The sequence below is a fragment of the Pan troglodytes genome, chromosome 1 (assembly GCF_028858775.2).
Source record: "Pan troglodytes isolate AG18354 chromosome 1, NHGRI_mPanTro3-v2.0_pri, whole genome shotgun sequence".
In the NCBI taxonomy this organism is placed as follows: Eukaryota; Metazoa; Chordata; class Mammalia; order Primates; family Hominidae; genus Pan; species Pan troglodytes.
This window is the reverse complement of record NC_072398.2, coordinates 36,145,868-36,165,736: the sequence shown is the minus strand read 5'-3', so window position 1 is coordinate 36,165,736 and position 19,869 is coordinate 36,145,868. Positions and strand designations below refer to the sequence as shown.

The window sequence follows — 19,869 nt, the reverse complement described above, 5'->3', positions numbered from 1 at the left end:
AAAGGTGTGAGGTACCACATCTGCCCTATTCTCATTATTGAATCTATAAAGTTCTTGGCATGGGCTCTGTCTCAGGGAGCAGTGCAGGGCTAAGTCCAGAATCCAGGTCTCCTTACCCAAGCCCTGGCTCTCAACTGCCCCTCAGGGGTCTCTGCCCTCCTGTGGAAGAGAAGTTCCAGTTCCACGACAGGCAACTTGTCAGGATAAGCATCCAGAAACTGACCTGCCATCAGTGGCTCTTTGACAACTGTCTTCTTAATTCAAAGTTCACTTAGCATAGGTCTCATAACTGCTTTGCTCAGAGCTGGCCTGCTGGCCTGCAGTTTAAAGAGAAGGGATGCTATGGCCAGGATCCTCAGTGTCACAAGAAAGGAAGTCAGGGAATCACAGAAACTTATAGCCAGAACAGACCCTGGAGAGCGGGAGGTCTGCTCTCCTTTCAGAAAGAGAAGCTAAGGCCCAGAGCAGGGAAGTGTCTTGTCCAGGGTCACACAGCTGAGCAAAGTGACAAACCTGGACTTGGAGCCAGCCTTCAGGTCAGCAGTCTGGTGCTCTTCCCACCTCAACCTGCTCTCCTCTTTCTTAAAGAAAAAGAAAGAGAAGGTGTTTCAGTAGTGAGTGTGGGATAGCCACCCACTTCACCATGGTTTGGAAGCATCTCTCCATCCCTCCTCTCACTCGACAGCTGTGGCAGAACAGTCAGGGCCTGCCTGACCTCTTGGGTTTTATTGTCTCCTCTCAACTTGGGCTTAAAGGGACTTTATTAACCATGACTAATACCAGAGGATCCAAAGCTGCACCCACTTGTTAATTTTGAGGAATTTTTAAATGCAGGATTTAAAAAAGATTTAATTTCACGCATAGGTATGAACAGCCCCTCATCATCCCAGGTAGAGGATGAACAACTCATCATCCCGGGTAGAGGCAGGTAAGTGTGTCCAGCGTCCCTCAGGGAATGCTCTTCTGATGCCAAATCCTCTGCTTCCGCGGGGTCACTTCTCGGGTGGTTTTGTTTCTCCTCTGCTTCCACAGTTGCGAACCCTCGAAGTGCCACGACCCCTGGGGAAACTCGATCTTAAGTCCCATGGCCAAACGCTCCAGCCCGCGGGGCTCCCAGGACACCACAACGATCGGATTTCGCGTGGCCGCCAGACTCCCCCTACTCCTGTCCCCTCCCGCCAGAGAACCCCTGGAGCCAATCAGAGCGTCGCGGAGCCCGGGGTTGTAGAGTCCCGAGCCCGGGACCCGCCCCTCTTTGTTGCGGTGGCCAATAGACGCATTCGGAACATCGGCGGCTGCCCGGGTGACTTGGTTATATGTCACAGAATAACATTCGAGAATGGGACATGGAATGAGGCGACGGCCCCAGCAAGCCCCAGCAGCCCCAACCCCAGCCCCAGGCCCAGCAGCAGCAGCAGCAGCAGCAGCCCCTGCTGTCCCGCCGCCCGGAGAGGCTCTGCAGCCATGAAGCCAACCGTCCCGAGGTAGGATCTTGGAGCTGCCGCGCGCCCTTCCTGCGCCCCGCCCGCCTGCAGCCAGTCCCTCCCGGTGATAGACGCTGGAACTCGGGGAAAAGGGGGCGGATGGAGCTCTTTCCACTAGATCCCCGCCGGGGTCCGGGAGGGCTTCCTGGAAGAAAGCGGGCCGCCTTGCAAGCCAAGGCTGCTGCAGCGCCCTCGCGCCAGCCCTGGGCGCTCACGTGCCGCCACGTTCGTGGCTCCCCTCCTCTCTCGGCCACATCTGAGGACCCAGGAATGTGTGGAGCCTTGCGGGAACCTCCTGTTCCTTCATGCTACACAAGCTGTCTTTCTTCTCCCCACATCTTGCGCTCCGCATCCCCCAAGCTCCTTGTGCCCCTCCATCCCCAACCCCCGGGGTTTAGGTGTGTGTGAAGCTTCGTGGCACATTTTGAGCTGCCTTTCTAGGTAATCGCAGGGCTGGAAGCCCGTCATCGATTCTCAGGGAGGCTGTCAGCGTGCAGGGGGGAGCGGGGAGTGTCGTGGAGACACTCCGGGACCCCTCACTCGGTTCCTCTGTGCGTCCACTTAGCTGTGGTGTCAGCTGTGTCTCCGCTGATTTCAGGCACCGCCGGTAAGCAGGGAGCCTCCGCGGAGCTCCCGCCGCCGCTCCCCCTTGGTGAGTCCTGCCGCAGCGAGAGGCATGGAGAAGGCCGCCCCCGCGGGGCGCTGATCCCCTCGCCGCGCCCGCGCGCACACGCCCCCCGCCGCCGCCGCTGCCGCCGCCGCCGCCGCCGCCGCGCGCCCCCAGTACCTCGCTCCCCGCCCAGGCCCCACCATGACCGGCTCCGCGGCCGACACTCACCGCTGCCCCCACCCCAAAGGCGCCAAAGGCACCCGGTCCCGAAGCAGCCACGCGCGGCCCGTGAGCCTCGCCACCAGCGGGGGCTCAGAGGAGGAGGACAAAGACGGCGGGGTGCTGTTCCACGTTAACAAGAGCGGCTTCCCCATCGACAGCCACACCTGGGAGCGCATGTGGATGCACGTGGCCAAGGTGCACCCTAAGGGGGGAGAAATGGTGGGCGCCATCAGGAACGCCGCCTTCTTGGCAAAGGTCAGTGGCTTCCAGGGCGGAGTTGGGGGGCTGGGGGTAGGTAGGCAGCGATGGGACCGTTTCAGCCTATACATAGCAAACACAGGCAATCTCCATTTTCCTAGTCCTGCTACAAACTCCCTTCCTCTCCCCATTCCTTCCTGCCAGCCCTTTTTAAATTGAGATATTTAGATTGGAAGCCTAAGAAATGGGGAAGGGAGAGGTAGCGGGCTTGCTATCCTGGGACTGTGTAATTGGATTGTGCCAAGGTGTCTTTGAAGCTCCAGCCAAACTCTATTATTTACTCACCCCCACATACATCCTCCTTCAGCAAAAGCTAGAGCCACCAGGTACCAGCGATGCCAAAGAATGCACAGACCCCAGGGATCCCACCCTGCTTGTTCTCTTTGGAGTGTCTTGCTCCTCCTCTGCTCCCCTCTTCCCCCAGCAAATGATTTATTAAGCTGTGAATGAATTTGAAATCAACCAGTCAGACTTCTCAGTGTGAATCATTTCCAGACTTTTTGCCAATTTTTTTCTTTTCTTTGTTTTTTGTGTGTGTGTGTGTGTGTGTGTGTGACAGTGACTTTCACCTCTGAAACTTGCAAAACGGTGAACTCTCTCTCTCTCTTCCCAGCTTATTTGTGCTTCAAGAAAAAAGAAAGACTTTTGGCTGAGACTTAAAAGGGACTTTCCAGTACACATGATGAATTAGTCTCACTGGATAGAAAAAGAGGCTGAGGAGTGAAACTCTCTTTTTGCCTTGGAGAGAAGCCAGTGAGCCATTTGGGTTTGGTGGCTAAGGATATCTTTACTGAGGGAGGGAGATGTCCCCTGGTGGGAGTAGATACGTTATATGAAACATCAAAATGCAAACTGGGGAGAAATGCTGCCGAGCCTCGGGGTTATAGCGTGGCGGATGGTTTCCCCTGGACCCTGGGGACGCTGGTACGGCTGAGAAGATTCCTGGGCAGGTCTAGGAATGCCAGACTTGAGACCCGGAAGGCCATCTGGTTGAGTCCCCAGCCTGGTGACAGCTGAGCATCTGAGCCTGCAGGCCAGAAAGCTGTGTGTGTCCTTGGAGAAGTGACAGAGCCTCTAAACTTCCTGCTGCAGTCAGTTACAGTGTTCTATTACTCTGCTGGTCAAGGAGATCTTCATTGTGCCCAACTAGAATCTTGCCTGCTTTAGTGTCAACCATAATTACCCTTGCTGAGTTCTTGAATATGAGAACAACCTTTGTTCCTGGTTTGCAGTTCTGACTTGAGAATTTTTCCTCCAGTGAGGAGCTGAGAGCCCTTAAACTTGGAAGAAAAGTGACCACAAGGAAAAAAACGCCTGTTCCTACTGTCCCATGCTGCCTTTCTTAGTAGCACCAGTACCAACCCTGCCTCTAATTGTGCTTTCATCCTTCCTCCAACCATGTATGCGGGTGCGCGGGGGGGTGCATTCTCTATGTGGGAATCATGGAATTTTGCTGTTTGTAGAGACCAGTCTCCCACCTCTCAACAGAATCCCCTCCTCTTTCTGAAGACCTCTTGGGAATGGGGAGCTTGCTGCTTCCCTGGGCAGCTGATCTTAGGCCTGGCCAGAGTCGATTGTTAGGAAGCTCTTAGACCAACCATAAATCCTCCTCGAAGCACCCTCCCACCCCCAAATCACATTTCATCACTGATTGTTGTGTTCCTCTTGCCTTTTGAATCAGGGCAGAGCACTGTCAACTTCCTTTGCTACTCACAGCACCCTTGAATGTTATGAGAGAGTGCTCTTAGGATGGAAGGGACTTGGAGTAAAAATCAAGGAACTGAATCCTAGTCTTGGTTGTATGACTTCTAGCCTTGTGCCTCACTTAAGTGAGGTCATTCACTTAAAATCTCTGCCCTTAGTTTTCTCATCTATAAAATGGGAATAGACCAGACTTTGTAGTTATTTCCAGCACTAAAATCTCATGATGTTATGACCCGTGAGTCTCCAGGTCACTAATGCTGATCTGTGTGATGCTAGAGGTCTGCTAGACTATGAGCCCTCAGGACTGTGACTTTTTCTATCATTCTGCTTCTGCTTCTTCCTTTGGCCTTCTTTGTCCACAGATAGCTCCTTTTGCCCTTTTTCTTTTCTTTTTTCTTATTTTGGAGACAAGGCCTTCCTCTGTCACCCAGGCTGGAGTGCAGTGTGTGATCATGGCTCACGGCAGCCTCAACCTCCCAGGCTCAAGCAATCCTCCCACCTCAGCCTCCTGAGTGTAGCTGGGACTACAGACACGTACCACTCAACCTGGCTAACTTAAAAAAAAATTTTGTAGAGACAAGCTCTCACCGTGTTGCCCAGACTGGTCTCAAACTTCTAGGCTCGAGCGATTCTCCCTCACTGGCTTCCCAAAGTGGTGGGATTACAGGTGTGAGCCACCGCATCTGGCCTTTTGCCCTTTCTTATATGTCATAGCTCCCAGACCAACTCACCCTCCTCCTTCTGAGACAATTCCTAGTTTGTCATTAGTCATTTGCAAGCACATATGAAACACAGGCTTCTAAATCATGTCTGAGCAGTTTAGAACACAGACTGCTACTTCTGAGACCTGTACCTGATTTTTCCATTAAAGTAGCTGAACGCTGTGTTCTTAAGAAAGTGTGAACTTTTCTTTTGAGATGGAGTCTTGCACTGTCACCCAGGCTGGAGTGCAGTGGTGCGATCTCGGTTCACTGCAACCTCCGCCTCCTGGGTTCAAGCAATTCTCCTGCCTCAGCCTCCTGAGTAGCTGGGATTACAGGCACATGTCACCATGCCCAGCTATTTTTTGTATTTTTAGTAAGATGGAGTTTCACCATATTGGTCAGGCTGGTCTCGAACTCATGACCTCATGATCCGCCCACCTCGGCCTCCCAAAGTACCGGGATTACAAGTGTGAGCCACTGCGCCCAGCTGGTCTTCCCTTTTTTACACAGTGGCCACATCATATTGTACTTTTCATAGTAACTAGAAGGTCACGTGAAAACTGCTTCCAAGCCAGGAATCCCCAGCCCAAATGTGGACAGTCAGCTTTTTGGCCCTAAATATAAAGAACTTAACATTTCTCTCACATTGCATCTTAATGGTTGGTTCTCTATCCCCAATCCTATCATGGTATCTCCCCTGGTCCTGACATTCCCCAAGCTCTGACCCCTGCCTAGGCCTTAACATGGGAAGAGCCTCAAAAGCTCCCTTTTCCAGGGGCCACTCCTCTCGGATTAGAGGGTTGTTTCTGTGCTCAGCATGGCAGACTCTTTCCTCTGGGGTCAAGTCCTTTTCTCCATCAACCAAATCAATATCTTACTGAGGAATTTGTACAGAAGAAGGGTGGTAGGGTGGCGGCAGTGGTAAAAGCTTGGCAGGCTTCAGGGGGATTAACCATTTTTGGCCATTGAATGTAGACTAAGAAGCAAAAGAAGTAGATGGGGGAGGTTTTCAAGGGCCTGCATGGAGGACTAAATGACACTTCATTTGACTACAGGACATTCCCTTAGCAGCCATGGTAACTTCTGCCTGAAGGTCCAGATGTCCCCATCTTGCAGGGATTCCCCTGCTTTGAGATCCTCCTTCTAAATTTGTGACTGCAGGCCTCTGCCCTGGAGGTTGTTGAGTCTGAAGTTAGCAGTTGACCAGGTCAAAGGCAGGATTTTTCAGAAAGACTTTAAGGAAACAGCAAGAGTCAGTTGGAGGATAATAGCAGATGGGAAGCGAGACTCAGAGAGAGTGGCCAGCCCAGAAGAAAACAGTGGGCATTCTAGGAAAATTCTAGGACAATCCTCCTGTTTCTTAACAGCTTGGAACTGGACTCTCCTTGGGGCAGAAAACCAGGATGGATTCAGCAAGAAACAGCAGTCGGTTTCTTGCAGACCTCACTTCTTGTGCCTTATTCTCGAGTTGATTCCCAATTGGAAAATAATTCACATTTAGAGGACCGAGCTTCACCTGAGTGAAGACACGGGAGTGTTTGGTACTAGAGACCTGGCTGCAGTCAAGGGCTGTCCCTGCCCGCTGCCACCTCTTGCGGGCAGCTCCTTTCCTCCCCAGTGGATTGAGAACCTTTCGTCTGTCTGTCTGTCCTGCACCTCTGTCCCAGGCCCTTCACAGATTCCTGGCTGCCTCTGTTGCAGGAGCCTGGGGCTCATTCTGGGCTCATGGGTGCTGTTTTGTGCTTCTCTTCCCAAGCTGCCAAAGAAGATTCTTCTGCCTGGTGCCTGCATAGTGTTTTCAGAGTAGGGATGACAAAAGGTTTCGAATTCCCCTTGCTCTTGTTAAAGATTCCTAGTGCCTGGGGTTCTTGCTGCCTCTCTGGCTCCTTTCCTGGTCTTTCCCTTCTCTCCCACATGGCAGTGTCAGTTACACAACTGTCCATCTGTATCACTTCCCTTGCGTTCTTCCCACAGGTCAATTGTGCTTCACAAGAACAGAGTGGAAGAGAGGCTGCTCACAAGAGCCTTGCCTGTGGTTTGTTTCATTGTTGTTTCTCTTGAACACCATCTTTCTGTCCACACCACTCCCTCCTCCTGCCCCCTTGCCCTCAAGTTTTCTGGGGCCCCCACCCTTAGAAAACAGGCACAGTGCCTGTGTGAAGAGGTTGGTTTCGATCTGTTTCCTCTAGATTGTGCCTTCATCAGCCTGGCCACGGCTGTGGGGCTAACGTAGGCAGTAGGTGGTGAGACCCTTGAGGGGAAGGGCTACAGAAAGTCAAAGTTGGAGTTTCAGGTAGTACAGCAATTGATGAAATCTAGCAGGAAAATAGCATGAGGAGGGACTCTGCAGACCCCAGTCACGAACAGAAAAAAGGGATATGCCCTGGGCTTTTCTTGAAAAGGTTGCACCAATTTATGTTTGCCTCGATCCTGTTGGAGAGCATCCTTACCAGCATTGGGTATCTGTATTTCGGCATGTTTTTGCTAATTGGAGAGGTGAAAAATGACATTTTGCAGTGGCTTTAATTTGCATTTCTTATATTATTAGAGCACTTAAACAATTTTTTCAAGTATTTGGTTATTATTTGCTTTTCTTCTTTTGTGAATTGTCTTTTCATGGCTCTTAAAATTGTGGATATATATATATATATATGATACAGTTTACCATTTTCACCGTTTTTAAGTGTACAACTCTGTGGCATTGAGTACCTTCACACTGTTGTGCAGCCATCACCACCATCCATCTCCACACGTTTTTCATCTTCCTAACTGAAACCTTGTATCCATTCCACACTAACTTTCCATTTCCCTCTTTCCCCAGCCCCTGGCAACCACCATTCTACTTTGTGTCTCTATGACTTTGACTACTCTGGGAACCTTATATAAGAGGAATTATTCAATATTTGTCCTTTTGTGATTGGCTTACTTCATTTAGCAAAATGTCATCAAGGTTCATCCATGTGATAGCATGTGTCAAAACGTCTTTCCTTTTAAAGGCTGAATCGTGTTCTACTGTATACCATCGTATATTCCGTGGTGCGCCACATTTTGTTTATTCATTCATCTGTCAATGGACACTTGGGTTGCTTCCACCTTTGGGGGCCATTTTTATTTTCACTGAGGCCTAAAGATTTTTCTTGTCACTTTGCATGAGCTCATAATGAATTAAGGATATTAACTCATTGTCACCAATGCATCCCCAGGGAGCAGTGAACGTTTTCATCCTCTCCATTAAGGTAAGAAGGTATCTTCATGATGTGAAGCTCCCAAGTTGAGTGTCCAGGGACTCTGCTGCTGCTGTTTCTGTTTTCCAGTTCCAGAAAGTAGGGATCATTCAGGTTTCCCCAGCCTAGACCCCTGACAATATATTGGTGATGAATAATAACACAGCTTACACTTTTTTTTTTTTTTTTTGAGATGGAGTCTTGCTCTGACACCCACGCTGGAGTGCAGTGGCTCAATCACTGCAACCTCCGCCTCCCAGGTTTAAGCAATTCTCCTGCCTCAGCCTGCCAAGTAGCTGGGTTTACAGGCGCCTACCACCATGCCCAGCTGATTTTTGTATTTTTAGTAGAGACGGTGTTTCGCCCTGTTGGCCAGGCTGGTCTCAAACTCCCGACCTCAAGTGATCCACTCACCTTGGCCTCCCAAAGTGTTGGGACTACAGGTGTGAGCCACGGCACCTGGCCAACACAGCTTACACTTAATGAGCACCATATGCCAAGCCCCAAGTTGCCTACTTTTGCATTAGGTCATGTAATGCTTACAACCAGCTTGGAAGGTTGGAAGTAGGTGATACTATTCCTATTTTATCAGGAAGAAAACAGAGGCTTAGAGAGGTCATGCAGCTTGACCAGGGCCCACAGCTAGTAGGTGGCAGAACAGGGCTTTGGACCTGGTTGTGTGTGTCTCCTAATGACACTCCAGGAAGCCCACCTGGTTTACAGTCCATGGCCAGTGGGAACGTTGCGAGCCCGAGGCGCTGGTTGGAAGTGGACCCCCCAGGCTGAGCCCAGCCAGCTCTCCCAGACATCAGAGTGAGCTGTAGCCTATGACATCATTCCCTCTGCGGTCTCTGTGCCTCCCCGCCACTGCCCTGCCCCCAGCTGGGACTTGGGGAATGTATACGTTTGTCCTCCCATTGGGCAGGAAGTGTGGCCACAGCTCCTGCACTCTTACAGCCAGGCTGAGGTAACCATGCAGCTGTTTTTAAAAGCCCTTGGGCGCCATCAGGTTGCTATTTTGAGGACCAGCTGCCGTCTGCTCCCACCCTGCCATCCAGCTCTTGTAGGCTCTGCTGGGCTTGAGGGGGGTTGAAATAATTTGGTGGTCAGTCCTTCAGCAGACTCTTGAACTAAGTCACTGGTTACAGCAAGGCTCTGGCCTAGGGACACCCCTCTGGGGATCTCTTAGGTGGCTGGTGATTCCTTGGAGCATTTTCCCACGGTTACCAGCTTTTCTATTAAAGAGGTTCAGACTGTGCTTTTCTGTGCAGAAATGTTTATGTCTTTTTTTTTGAGACAGGGTCTTGCTCTGTCACTCAAGCTGGAGTGCGGTGGCCCATTTATGGCTCACTGCAGCCTTGACCTCCTGGGCTCAAGCCATCTTCCTACCTCGGCCTCCTGAGTAGCTGAAACTACAGGCGTGCACCACCATGCTCGGCTAATTTTCTTTCTTTCTTTCTTTCTTTCTTTCTTTTTTTTCAGTGATGGGGTCTCGCCATGTTGCCCAGGCTGGTCTCGAACTTCTGGGCTCAAGCGATCCGTCCACCTCGGCCTCCCAAAGTGCTGGGATTACAGGCGTCAGCCACTGCGCCCAACCTGCGTATGTCTTAATAAACTAGAATTCCCCTCCTCTCTGCCTCTGCTCCTGGGCTTTCTCTCTCTTTCGTTTGTACAGGGCCTAAAGCTTGAAACATAGGAGGTGCTAAAGACATACTTGTTCGCGTCTCCCCTTCTCTCCCCACTTTGTGAAATCTCTGGCACATTTTTTACATAGAACACTTTCTAGTGTGTGCTAGGGCAGAAACACAGAATACGCTTTACATTTTGACTTGCTCTGTGTGTGTGTGTGTGTCTCTGTGTCATGGGAGCAAATATTCAATGCCTTGCCCCCTGAAATGACTCTCTCAGACAGCAATGTGATTGATTTGGGTTGACATGTTGTAAAAAAATGGAGCTTGCAGAATAGCTGTGCCTGAGTGTGCACACACACTCACATTCACACGCACATTCACACACACACACACACAATACCTTGGCTGTAATGCAGGAAGTGTGATTCTGATGAGTTTCCTTCCAGCTGAGGAGGCAGTTGCTGTGAAGTAGGACATTTCAAAGCCAAGAGAGAATTGAGGCAGTGAGAGGAAAGGAATGTCAAGGAGTACTTGCAGTAAGTGCAGGCAGCGGGGTGAAAGCATGGAAAGACCCCGATGCCCATGCGGGGGGCAGCGTGCCCTCAGCCTCACACTGGGGCTGGCGCCTGGAGAGTCAGGGAGAGAGCCTCGAACAGCCTTAGGCAGTGTCTGGCTCTGCTGCCTGGCCTGGCTGCACAGGGCCATCCCTGCATCTCCCCAGTGGAGTCCCCTTCCATCAGCGGAGCACCAAATCCCCAGGGCTGCCCTTGCCCTGTTTGCTCTGAGGATGGGCCTCACCTGTCCTCAGGCCCTTTCTGCTTCTCCTTAAGTGACTTGGCCTGGAGGAGCCTCCTTTCTCCTTCCCAGCAGCAGCACTGCCGGAGCCCCACCCACGTGGGCTGAGATTCTCTGTCACCAAGGACCCCAGGGAAACAGAGGTCAGAAGACCGAGAAACATATAGGTGAAATAAAGCAAAAAACAAAACCAACCAAGAAAACCCCAAACCGTGCCTGGCTTTTCAGCAGTGACTTGATTGGACGTCCCTGTCCGTTCTTGCTCTTGGCCTTCAGGGTATGGCTGCTCAGAGCCGAGTGGATATCTTAGCTCTAAATTCCTGAGAAGAGGGACCTGCTTCCCCCTTTCCAGTCCTTGCCTGACTTTGGTTCCTTCTCTTCCTGGCAGGGATTAGGACTTCGTCTGCTATGTTGTAGACATTCAGGGAGTGTTGATTGAGGGGCAGACTAGGAAGTGAGTGTGTTGATGGAGCTGCTGTGAGGGGTAAAGTGGTAAGATGGCGTGTGAGCCAGAGGAGCTGCACTTGTCTGGGGAGAGTCGAGGCAAGAGGAGGGATCTTCCCTAATCCATCTGGGGGTGGGACTCAGAGAAAGGGACACACTGGGCGTTGCAGGGAGGGTGGTATTGAGATGTGGCACTCGTAGTGCCATGTTGCAATTCTCTAGGGCACCATTCACTTTATTTATTTATCTATTTGAATTTTAGAGATGGGGTTTCACCATGTTGCCCAGGCTGGTCTCAAACTCCTGGACTCATGTGATCCACACGCCTTGGCCTCCCAAAGTGCTGGGATTACAGGTGTGAGCCACGGCGCCCGGCATCCATTCACTTTATATTCTGTGTAAATGTTGCCCTGCAGTAGAGCACTTGTAGTGGATCACCATTTGCCATGCAGCAGGCATTATGCAATCATTGTTGGAATGCTGGAATGCTTTCGTGTCCGTCCTGGGCCAGGCTCGGTGGGGGGACATGATAGAACATAGTCCTTCGCCTCAAGGAGGCATTAGCCTCCTGCAGGGAAAAAGGCTGTATTCACACAGCACGGAGGGCCATAGAGAGCCACCATGACTCAGAGGGAACTCAGAGAGGCAGAGCTTCAATGAGGGACCCACTGTTCCTGGGAGACCTCATGGAGGAGGCACTGCTCAATCAGGTAACCACGCCAGGGTGACCATGCTGCCATCGGCTCTCAGGAGCACCTCTCTCTCTGGTGGCTTTAGCCATCTGCCTGTCCCCAGAAGCTGGGCCCCAGAGCGCCTCCTTCATAAACACCTCCTCTTCTCTATTTTTCTGCAGCCTTCAATACCCCAGGTCCCAAACTACAGGCTGTCGATGACGATCCCAGACTGGCTCCAGGCGATCCAGAATTACATGAAGACCCTACAGTATCCTTCCAACCAAGGTCTGAGCACACCCAGCCAGGGGAGAGGCATGGTGATCGCAAGCCTGGTGGCAAATCTGTCCCCAGCTGGTCATCAAAAGCTCTCTAAGGTTGGTGAGGCCAGGCATGGAGGGATGGCCCGGGTGGGAGTCTAGAAAGAGTGTGCGTGGAGGTTGTAATTGCAGTGACCCAGTAGGGCAGGCTGGTTCCCCTTGAGCCCTTCTGGCTTCTCTTTCTCCCTCCTCTTCCCTGTCCTTTCCCTTTTTCCCCTGAGCACCCCTCTTCCTTCTATCTTCTCCTCTTTCTCCACTTCCTTTCTCTTGGGCATCTTTGTTCCCCTCCTCCTGTTCTCCTTCACTGTCCTTCTTTTTGAGATGAGGACTTGCTTTGTCACCCAGGATGGAGGGCGTTGGCACACTCTCAGCTCACTGAAACCTCCACCTCCTGGGTGCAAGTGATTCTCCTGCCTCAGCCTCCTGAGTAGCTGGGATTACAGGCATCCGCCACCACACCTGACTAATTTTTGTATTTTTAGTAGAGACAGAGTTTCACCATGTTAGTCAGGCTGGCCTGGAACTTACTTCAAGTGATCCGCCCACCTCGGCCTCCCAAAGTGCTGGGATTACAGGCGTGAGTCACCACACGGAGCCCTCCACTGTCTATTGCCTTCTTCCCTCCTACTCTTCCATTCATTTTCTCTTTCTCTGTTTTGCCCTCATCCCTAACTGCTCATGATCTACAAGAGGCCCACCTGGTGCTGCCTTTGTTTCCTCAGGTGACCCAGGCTGGTGACCTGCTTGGTTCTACATGAATGGTTCGGCTTCTGGGATTGGGGGCCCTCTTCCCTGACTCGAGCTTGAAGAAGACTTAAGAAACTCACTGGGTTCAGTCTGAGTTCAGACCAGCTGGTTTGGTCCCTTTCTTCTCCGCATCCGCAGGTTGTTTGCAGTCAGGATTAGATCAGTTCTGAGAACTCCCACGAGCAATGCTGTAGGGACAGAGGGGCAGGAGCGGGTGGTCCACCTGCCCCTTCTGGTATTTTATAGAGGAGTCAGATGGGAAGCTGGACCCCAGCACATTGTCCAGGAGGTCAAGCTTCTGTGGACCGCTATCCTTCCTCCGTGAATGTATAAAACATAGCCTGTTCTACAAGGTCCCAGGCACATTGACTGGCTTTCTGTTTGTCTGTCCATACCCAGCCCTGAGGCAGAAAGGATTTCAGGGGGCACTGCACACATGCCCCACGTGTCCCAGAAAAGCCCCTCCATTCTATGTTATGGCAAAAATCTTTCTGGTGGATTTTTGTGTCTTCCTTGCAGGGACCAAACACTAGCACCTCCCCCACAGGGCTTGGTGTTTACTAGATCGGAAAACACCAATTTCTGCTCATTTGGGTAGGGAGATTACTTGATTGGCTTCTCTGTTTTCACTTCACGGATCATCAACTCCCCAACATGGCATCTTTCCAGTAAAATCCTAAGGCAATATTAGGAGGAGGAGGTAGCGCCGGTCTCCAAGAGTGAGGCTGGCGGCCCTAGCCCTTGGAAGGCTGTCTGGTGTTTGTGCTGATCCCCACTCTGGGACCTGCATGGGGAGTTCCACATGGTCCCAAGGCACAAACTCCTGCCAGAGCAGACCTGGACCCCAAGAGCTGACCCTTTCTGGATGTGACTGACTCCTCATAGGCTATTCTAGAAGGTGACAGCAATTAGAATGCCTCCCCAGCTCTCTTTTTTTTTTAACTTAAAGTCAACTGATTATAGGCTTTAAGGTTCCCCACTTCTATCTAGGACATGGTCTTCACAAGGATCATCTGGCTGAGAGTTAAGAGAATTAAACTGGCAATGCATTGATGGGGCAAATTTGCATGTGCTTTACATATCATTTGCTCACACTGCTGTAAACCTGACAGCATATTCTCTGCCACATTTTCATGGTTGCCCTGAAGGATCTGCTTTTCCATTTTTCTCTTCTCTGACCCATTATGACTGCGAAGGTCAATGACGAACAGCATCACTGACTGCAGAGAGGGCCAGAGAAGGGAAGCACCAGCAGGCTGCGGGGACCTGCTCCCAGCCCCCTGCCCACTGGGGCCACTGCACGAGGAAGACAGGGCACCCCACTCTTCTACCTGCTGACCTGACTTTTATTTAGTTCCTTGGGACTTCCTGCTGCTTTGTCCTGGACACAGTGACAGGTGCCAGGATATGGGGACTGGTTGGCGTCAGTCCTGACTGTGAATGTGCTCAGCTGGCGGTGGGGATAGGAAAGGACAAATCCTGCCTTCCCCTCAGACATCCTCGGCAGCAACCAACAAGAGTACTGGTGTTGCATGGGGTTCTGGAGAGAGAGGTGCCATGTGATGAGCTCTGCTGGATTGGGGGAGAAGCCTTCTAACAGCAAATTCGGGCTCAGTGAGTATCTCCCGCTCAGGGCATGTTTAGAGCGGACTTCTCCCCAGCCCACTTTCAGGGACTCAATGATTAACTCTAAGGAACTGAAAGAAGATGTTCAGGTACACTTTTTTTATTATTTTACTCTACGTTTGTCTCATTTGTTACACTAGATGTATAAATTAGATATGTGAGCGGAGGAAAGTTGGGCATAGAACTGAATTTTTGCCAATTGAATTCTACTTTATGTACCAGGAACCTCGTTGCTTGTATAAAATTTTTGGTGAGGTAAAGAAATCACTTCACAATGAGAATATTTAGCCCCTCATTTTCCTCTTTTACCTCTAAGATCTTGTATGTTGTATGTTTTAAAAACTGGGCAAGACTGTATGGTTAGTTGTTGTTCTTAATGCCCAGGTCAGTAACTCTCAAACTGGTGATTTTGGGAGGCCCCCCAGCCCTCACCCTGGAGCTTCCTGCTCAGTCATCTAAGGTGAGGTGACTCTGAGTAGCATCCGGGGTTATGATCCATGGCCTGAAATCAGACTCTCCAGGGCTGGAGCCCAGAATCTGCTTATACTGAGCTCTTCAAGGGGTTTTGTGTGCTTGTGTCTGAGTGACCAAGCACAGCTGTGCCAGGAGAGGAATCCCAGCCCTTTTCAGGAGGGATCGAAGTGCCGCTAGGCGCCGCTGTCACTGTGGGGCACCCATTGACTGTCCCATCCCCACCTGGCCTGCAGCAGCTCTGGGCATAGAAATTCAGGCTTCATTAGCCCTTCCCGATGTGCACTTTTCCTATAGGCTTTTGTTTGAGGCAGAAGAGCAAAACCTACAAAGCAACTTCTCATTAGGCTCAGAAAAATCAAAACCCAGTCCTCAGAGAGCACGGCATCAGGGAACTCTCCATCTCCTTCAGAACAACTTGGTGCAAGCTGGTCAGTCCCTGAGACCTTCTGGGCAGTCAGCTAAATCCTAGATAGTGAATAGTGGTGCAGCTTCTCAGATTTAGTAATCAATGCCAAGTGCCAGCACAGGCATGAAAAAAAGTGACATCTCCACAGTAAGCCCTGCTACAGAGTCTATGCGCTACTGAAAAGCCCTACTGCTAACAATCCACCCTTTCATCCTTGCTTCCATCCGTCCCCATCCACCCTTCCATTCCATCCATCCACTCATTCATCCATCCACCTTTCCATCCATCCATATATTCATCCATCCATTCATGTATTCCTCATTCATTTAGTAACATTTGTTAACTTGCATATGTTGGGTTTCTGCCAGGTTTTTCTTTTTTTTAGACAGAGTATCACTATGTTGCCCAGGCTGACGTGCAGTGGTGAGATCTCGGCTCACCATAACTTCCGCCTCTTAGATTCAAGTGATTCTCCTGCCTCAGCCTCCTGAGTAGCTGGGATTACAGGCCCATGCCATTACACTTGGCTAATTTTTGTATTTTTAGTAGAGACTGGATTTTACCATGTTGGCCAGGCTGGTGTCGAACTCCTGACCTCAGGTGATCCACCCGCCTCAGCCTCCCAATGGGATTACAGGCATAAGCCACTGCACCTGGCCTTCTGCCAGGTTTTATGGGTGATATAAAGATAATGAAAGAATAGTTCTAGCTAGGTATGGTGGTGTATACCTGAGGTCCCAGCTACTTGGGAGGCTGAGGCAGGAAAATCACTTGAGCCCAGGAGTTCAAGACAAGCCTGGGCAACATAGCAAGACCATGTCTTTAAAAAACTTGTTTTTTTAAAAAGAGAATAGTACCAGCTCTCAAAGAGCTTGTAGTCTAGTAGGTGAATTAAGACAAATAGTCAACTACCCGGAATACAGAGCAGATTGAAAAAAGCTATTATAAAGGTCCATGGTACTTTGAAGCCTAAGTTAGAAATTAGATTTCCAGGGCAGGATAGTGAGGAGTTAGAGGCTACTAGCTACCTTCTGGGTGCTGGCGACTTCTGAAAGCCCTCACATCCTCATCTCATTGAGAAATCAGAATGCATAGCTTTCTCTGCCACATTAGTGGGACCTTTGGAGTTTTCTGTCACTTTCCCTTTACATACTTTACACAGATATAATCACACAGGGACCCAGTTCTTTGAAATTAGGAAAATGAGACCGCTGAGTGGGTAAGTGGTGCATGATCTATGGGCCAGATGACCTCTCTCCTACATTCGAGCTGCCAGCTTCCTCTCCCAACCTCTATTCCCGTAGCCCATGGCTCAGGTATCCTAGTCTGTAAGGGGTGGAGGCGGAGGGTGCCCCAGGGCCAGGTTGGAGGTGGGACTGAGGACTGAGCAACTCTGACAGTGGAGCTCAGTGGTGAATTCTAGCTTCCAGGGTGGAGGAGGCTTGTAAACTCTGCCTCTCGAGGCTTCATTTATTTGTTCTATTGTAATGCCTCCGTCCTGGGGCATTGGGAGGGTGCTATGGAATACTGGCACTAACTCCAGGAATTAACTCTTGTGCTTTGGTGCCTTCCTGCAAGGTGACTTCTCCCTTTTCCCTCCGTGCTCTTGCGTGGTTCCTGGTGTGGGGACAGGCATGCTGATGGATTGACAGACTGACCGAGTGTGTAATTAAATAGGTTCTGAGATCCTCTGCTGTGCTCTATCCTACAGGTTAATGGAAACAGCAAAAGAAATGACCCGAGAGTCCTTGCCTATCAAATGCCTTGAAGCTGTCATCCTGGGCATGTATCCTTTAAGTTATGTATGCTTAGTTGACTCCATAAATGGCGGCTTCACAATGGGGCTGGTTGTGCCTTTAACATTGTAAATTCGCAGAGATGATGCCCATTATCTCCTTTGAGGAAAGTGTCAAACTCCTCTGGTTCATCTCTTTAACTTTCACCATGTAGAATTGAACCAAATCAATGCTTGGCTTCTTGGACCAATATCAGTCTAACCTGTGAGCTTCAGCCTCCATCAGGGCCAGCTCTCAGGCCAGTGACCTTACAGACTCACTAATCACAAGGAGAATTCTAACTTGGAGGGACTAGAGAGAGTGTGTATGTGGCTGTTCTTTGCATTAATATGACATTGCAGCAGGAAAGACAGTCAAGGGGAAATGCAATCAGAGCCAAGAGTGCTAGTATCCAAACCCATCTCCAGGGAAATGTCTTTGAAAATTCAGTGATGTGATCTCAGCTTGCTGCAACTTCCGCCTCCCAGGCTCAAGTGACCTTCTGACCTCAGCCTCCTCTGTAGCTGGGATTACAGGCGCAGGCCACCATGCCCGGCTAATTTTTTGTTTGTTTGTTTGTTTGTATTTTTGGTAGAGATGAGGTTTCACCATGTTTCACCAGCAGGCTGGTCTCAAACTGCTGAGCTCAAGCGATCCGCCCACCTCAGCCTCCCAAAGTGTTGAGATTACAGGCAGGAGCCATCGCGCCTGGCCCGCCAGGGAAAATTCTAAGAGTGGCGTGTGGAGGAGACCAAGCAGTGGTGGTGTATCCTGACTTGACAGAACCTACAGCTAAAACAAGGGTCTAGCTTCTCCCACACTTTCTGTTCCATTTTTCACCAGACTCCTGGCTCTTCAGCCTGAGAGGAATATGGTGCAGAGAAACTGTGATGGCATCGACATATTGGTGGTGATGACCACCTCCCTTACACAATAGTCTCATCCCTGCACAATTTTATACATTCGAGCATCATGCCATTGGAATCACCCACAACCTTTTGAAATTGTGGGGATAGACCCAGGAACAGCCTTTGAGCCTGATCTGCCACAATCAGATAGAAGAGCAAAGATGCTCCGAAGTCCTATGGGATGGATGGCTGTAAGGGACAGTGGAAAAGGAAACACTGCAAGACAGGAGCTTGAGAGATGGTCCCAGGCAAGATCAGTTAGATCCTTGAGCGCTGTGCTGAGAAATGACTTTTTTCCAAAAGGCAGTGGGCAACCCAGATGAAAGCTCTGAAGCAGAGGTGCGGCATGCTTAGGTATATGCTCTAGAGAGGTAGTTCTTCAAAGCACAGGCTGAAGGACAGATTGGGAAAGGCTGGGCTGGATCAGCAAAGCCCATTGGGAGCTGTTACATGAGGGAATGGTGAGGCTAGACTCATGGCCCTGGGGATGGGAATGGATTTCAGGGAATGGTTTTAAGAGCTATCAAGGAGATAGAATGTATAGGACTTGCAGGCCAACCAGACGCAGGAGTTGATGAGGAAGGAGTCAACGTCTCCAGGTTTCTGAATTGGGCAATCGACTGCGGGATTAGCTGGAGGAATGAGAGTGGCAGAGAAAGGATATGCGTCAATGCAGACCTGAACTAAGACAGTGCCAGTGAAGGTGGAGGGAAGGGATGGAGGCATACATCATCACCACCACTAGGGGACTGCTTAGATGGGACGAGTTATTGGAGAAAGGCAGTGACTCCACATTTCTGGCTTGCATGATAATGCCACAAGGGAAGGACTTCAAGGAGAGGATCGGATTTAGGGAAAGATGAGCTCAGATTTGGACATGTGAAATTTGAGGTGCCTTGTGGGATGTCGGAATGAGGTATTTGCAATGTGGAGCTCACAGGGGAATCTGCACTGGAAATGCGAATTTAGGAGCTGTGATTAGGAGGTTATGCTTACTGTTCAATAAGTGAAAGGAGAAAAAGATCAAAGATGAAATCAGTATTTTTTGGTCTAGTTTGGCACAAAGAGCCCATGAAAGAGACTTAAGAAGGAAAGAGAGGTAGAAAGAAAACCAGGAGAGAAAGGGGATGGAGAGGTCAGTGGAAGGACATGTGGCTCAGAATTAGACTGGGGACAGGAGGATTGGTCTAGTCTGTTTTCTGGGTCTCCTGGACATCTTTGTGGGAAGGAGAATCTCTGTGCCTCTCTGCAGTCTGTGGAACACTTGCAGCCCTGATCTGAAACCAGATTGACCACAGGTGCCTTGGCTGACATTTGAAAAATGGAAACTTGAACCTTACTGAGGCCCCTCTCCAACCCTCTTGTCATCCTCCTCCCTGTTTCCCACAAAGGAGATGAAACATGTGCCTGGGGAACCCAGCAGGAGGCTGGGAATGGGGGTCGGGGCAGCAGATGGCTCAAGGCCCCAACTCTTTAGTGGCAGGAGTCAGCCACAGCTGTTCAGCGAAGCCTCCTGCAAGTTTAATGGGGGCAGATGATTGGCTGGGGATTTGCTGGTGGAAGAGATCAACGAAGGGGAACACAAGCCCAGGCCCTTCATGGGGTAGACAAGCTAACTTCAGACTCTTTGTTGAGGGGTGTCTGAGTGCCTCTGGATTTAGGTCATTGAAATGACCACCTCCCTTACACAATAGTCTCATGCCTGCACAGTTTTATACATTTGTGCATCATGCCACTGGAATCACCCACGACCTTTTGGAATTGTGGGGATAGACCCAGGAAGAGCCTTTGAGCCTGTCCAAATCAGAGACAGTGTGCTTGTGGTTTTCCTTTGTTCTTATCCTTCTGACATTTCAGAAAAGTGCA

At 50.3% G+C, this 19,869-nt stretch overlaps 1 protein-coding gene across 7 annotated transcripts in view; it reads left to right on the top strand.

The window, feature by feature from the left end:
* Window positions 1-1,337: 1,337 nt before the first annotated feature.
* VASH2 (vasohibin 2) overlaps window positions 1,338-19,869 on the top strand; it is a 41,021-nt gene continuing 22,489 nt past the window's right edge. The window contains exons 1-6 of one of the 7 annotated variants that reach the window (XM_009441452.5): window positions 1,346-1,484; window positions 2,083-2,136; window positions 2,342-2,571; window positions 11,930-12,018; window positions 16,483-16,539; window positions 17,032-17,106. In XM_009441452.5, the coding sequence (XP_009439727.1) occupies window positions 2,491-2,571; window positions 11,930-12,018; window positions 16,483-16,539; window positions 17,032-17,106 (302 nt within the window). In that variant the 5' untranslated portion in view covers window positions 1,346-1,484; window positions 2,083-2,136; window positions 2,342-2,490. Of the gene's footprint in view, window positions 1,485-2,082; window positions 2,572-11,929; window positions 12,019-16,482; window positions 16,540-17,031; window positions 17,107-19,869 lie in introns of those variants that run through there. The other 6 variants (XM_001170898.7, XM_063792287.1, XR_010150543.1 and 3 more) reach the window with 6 other exon arrangements.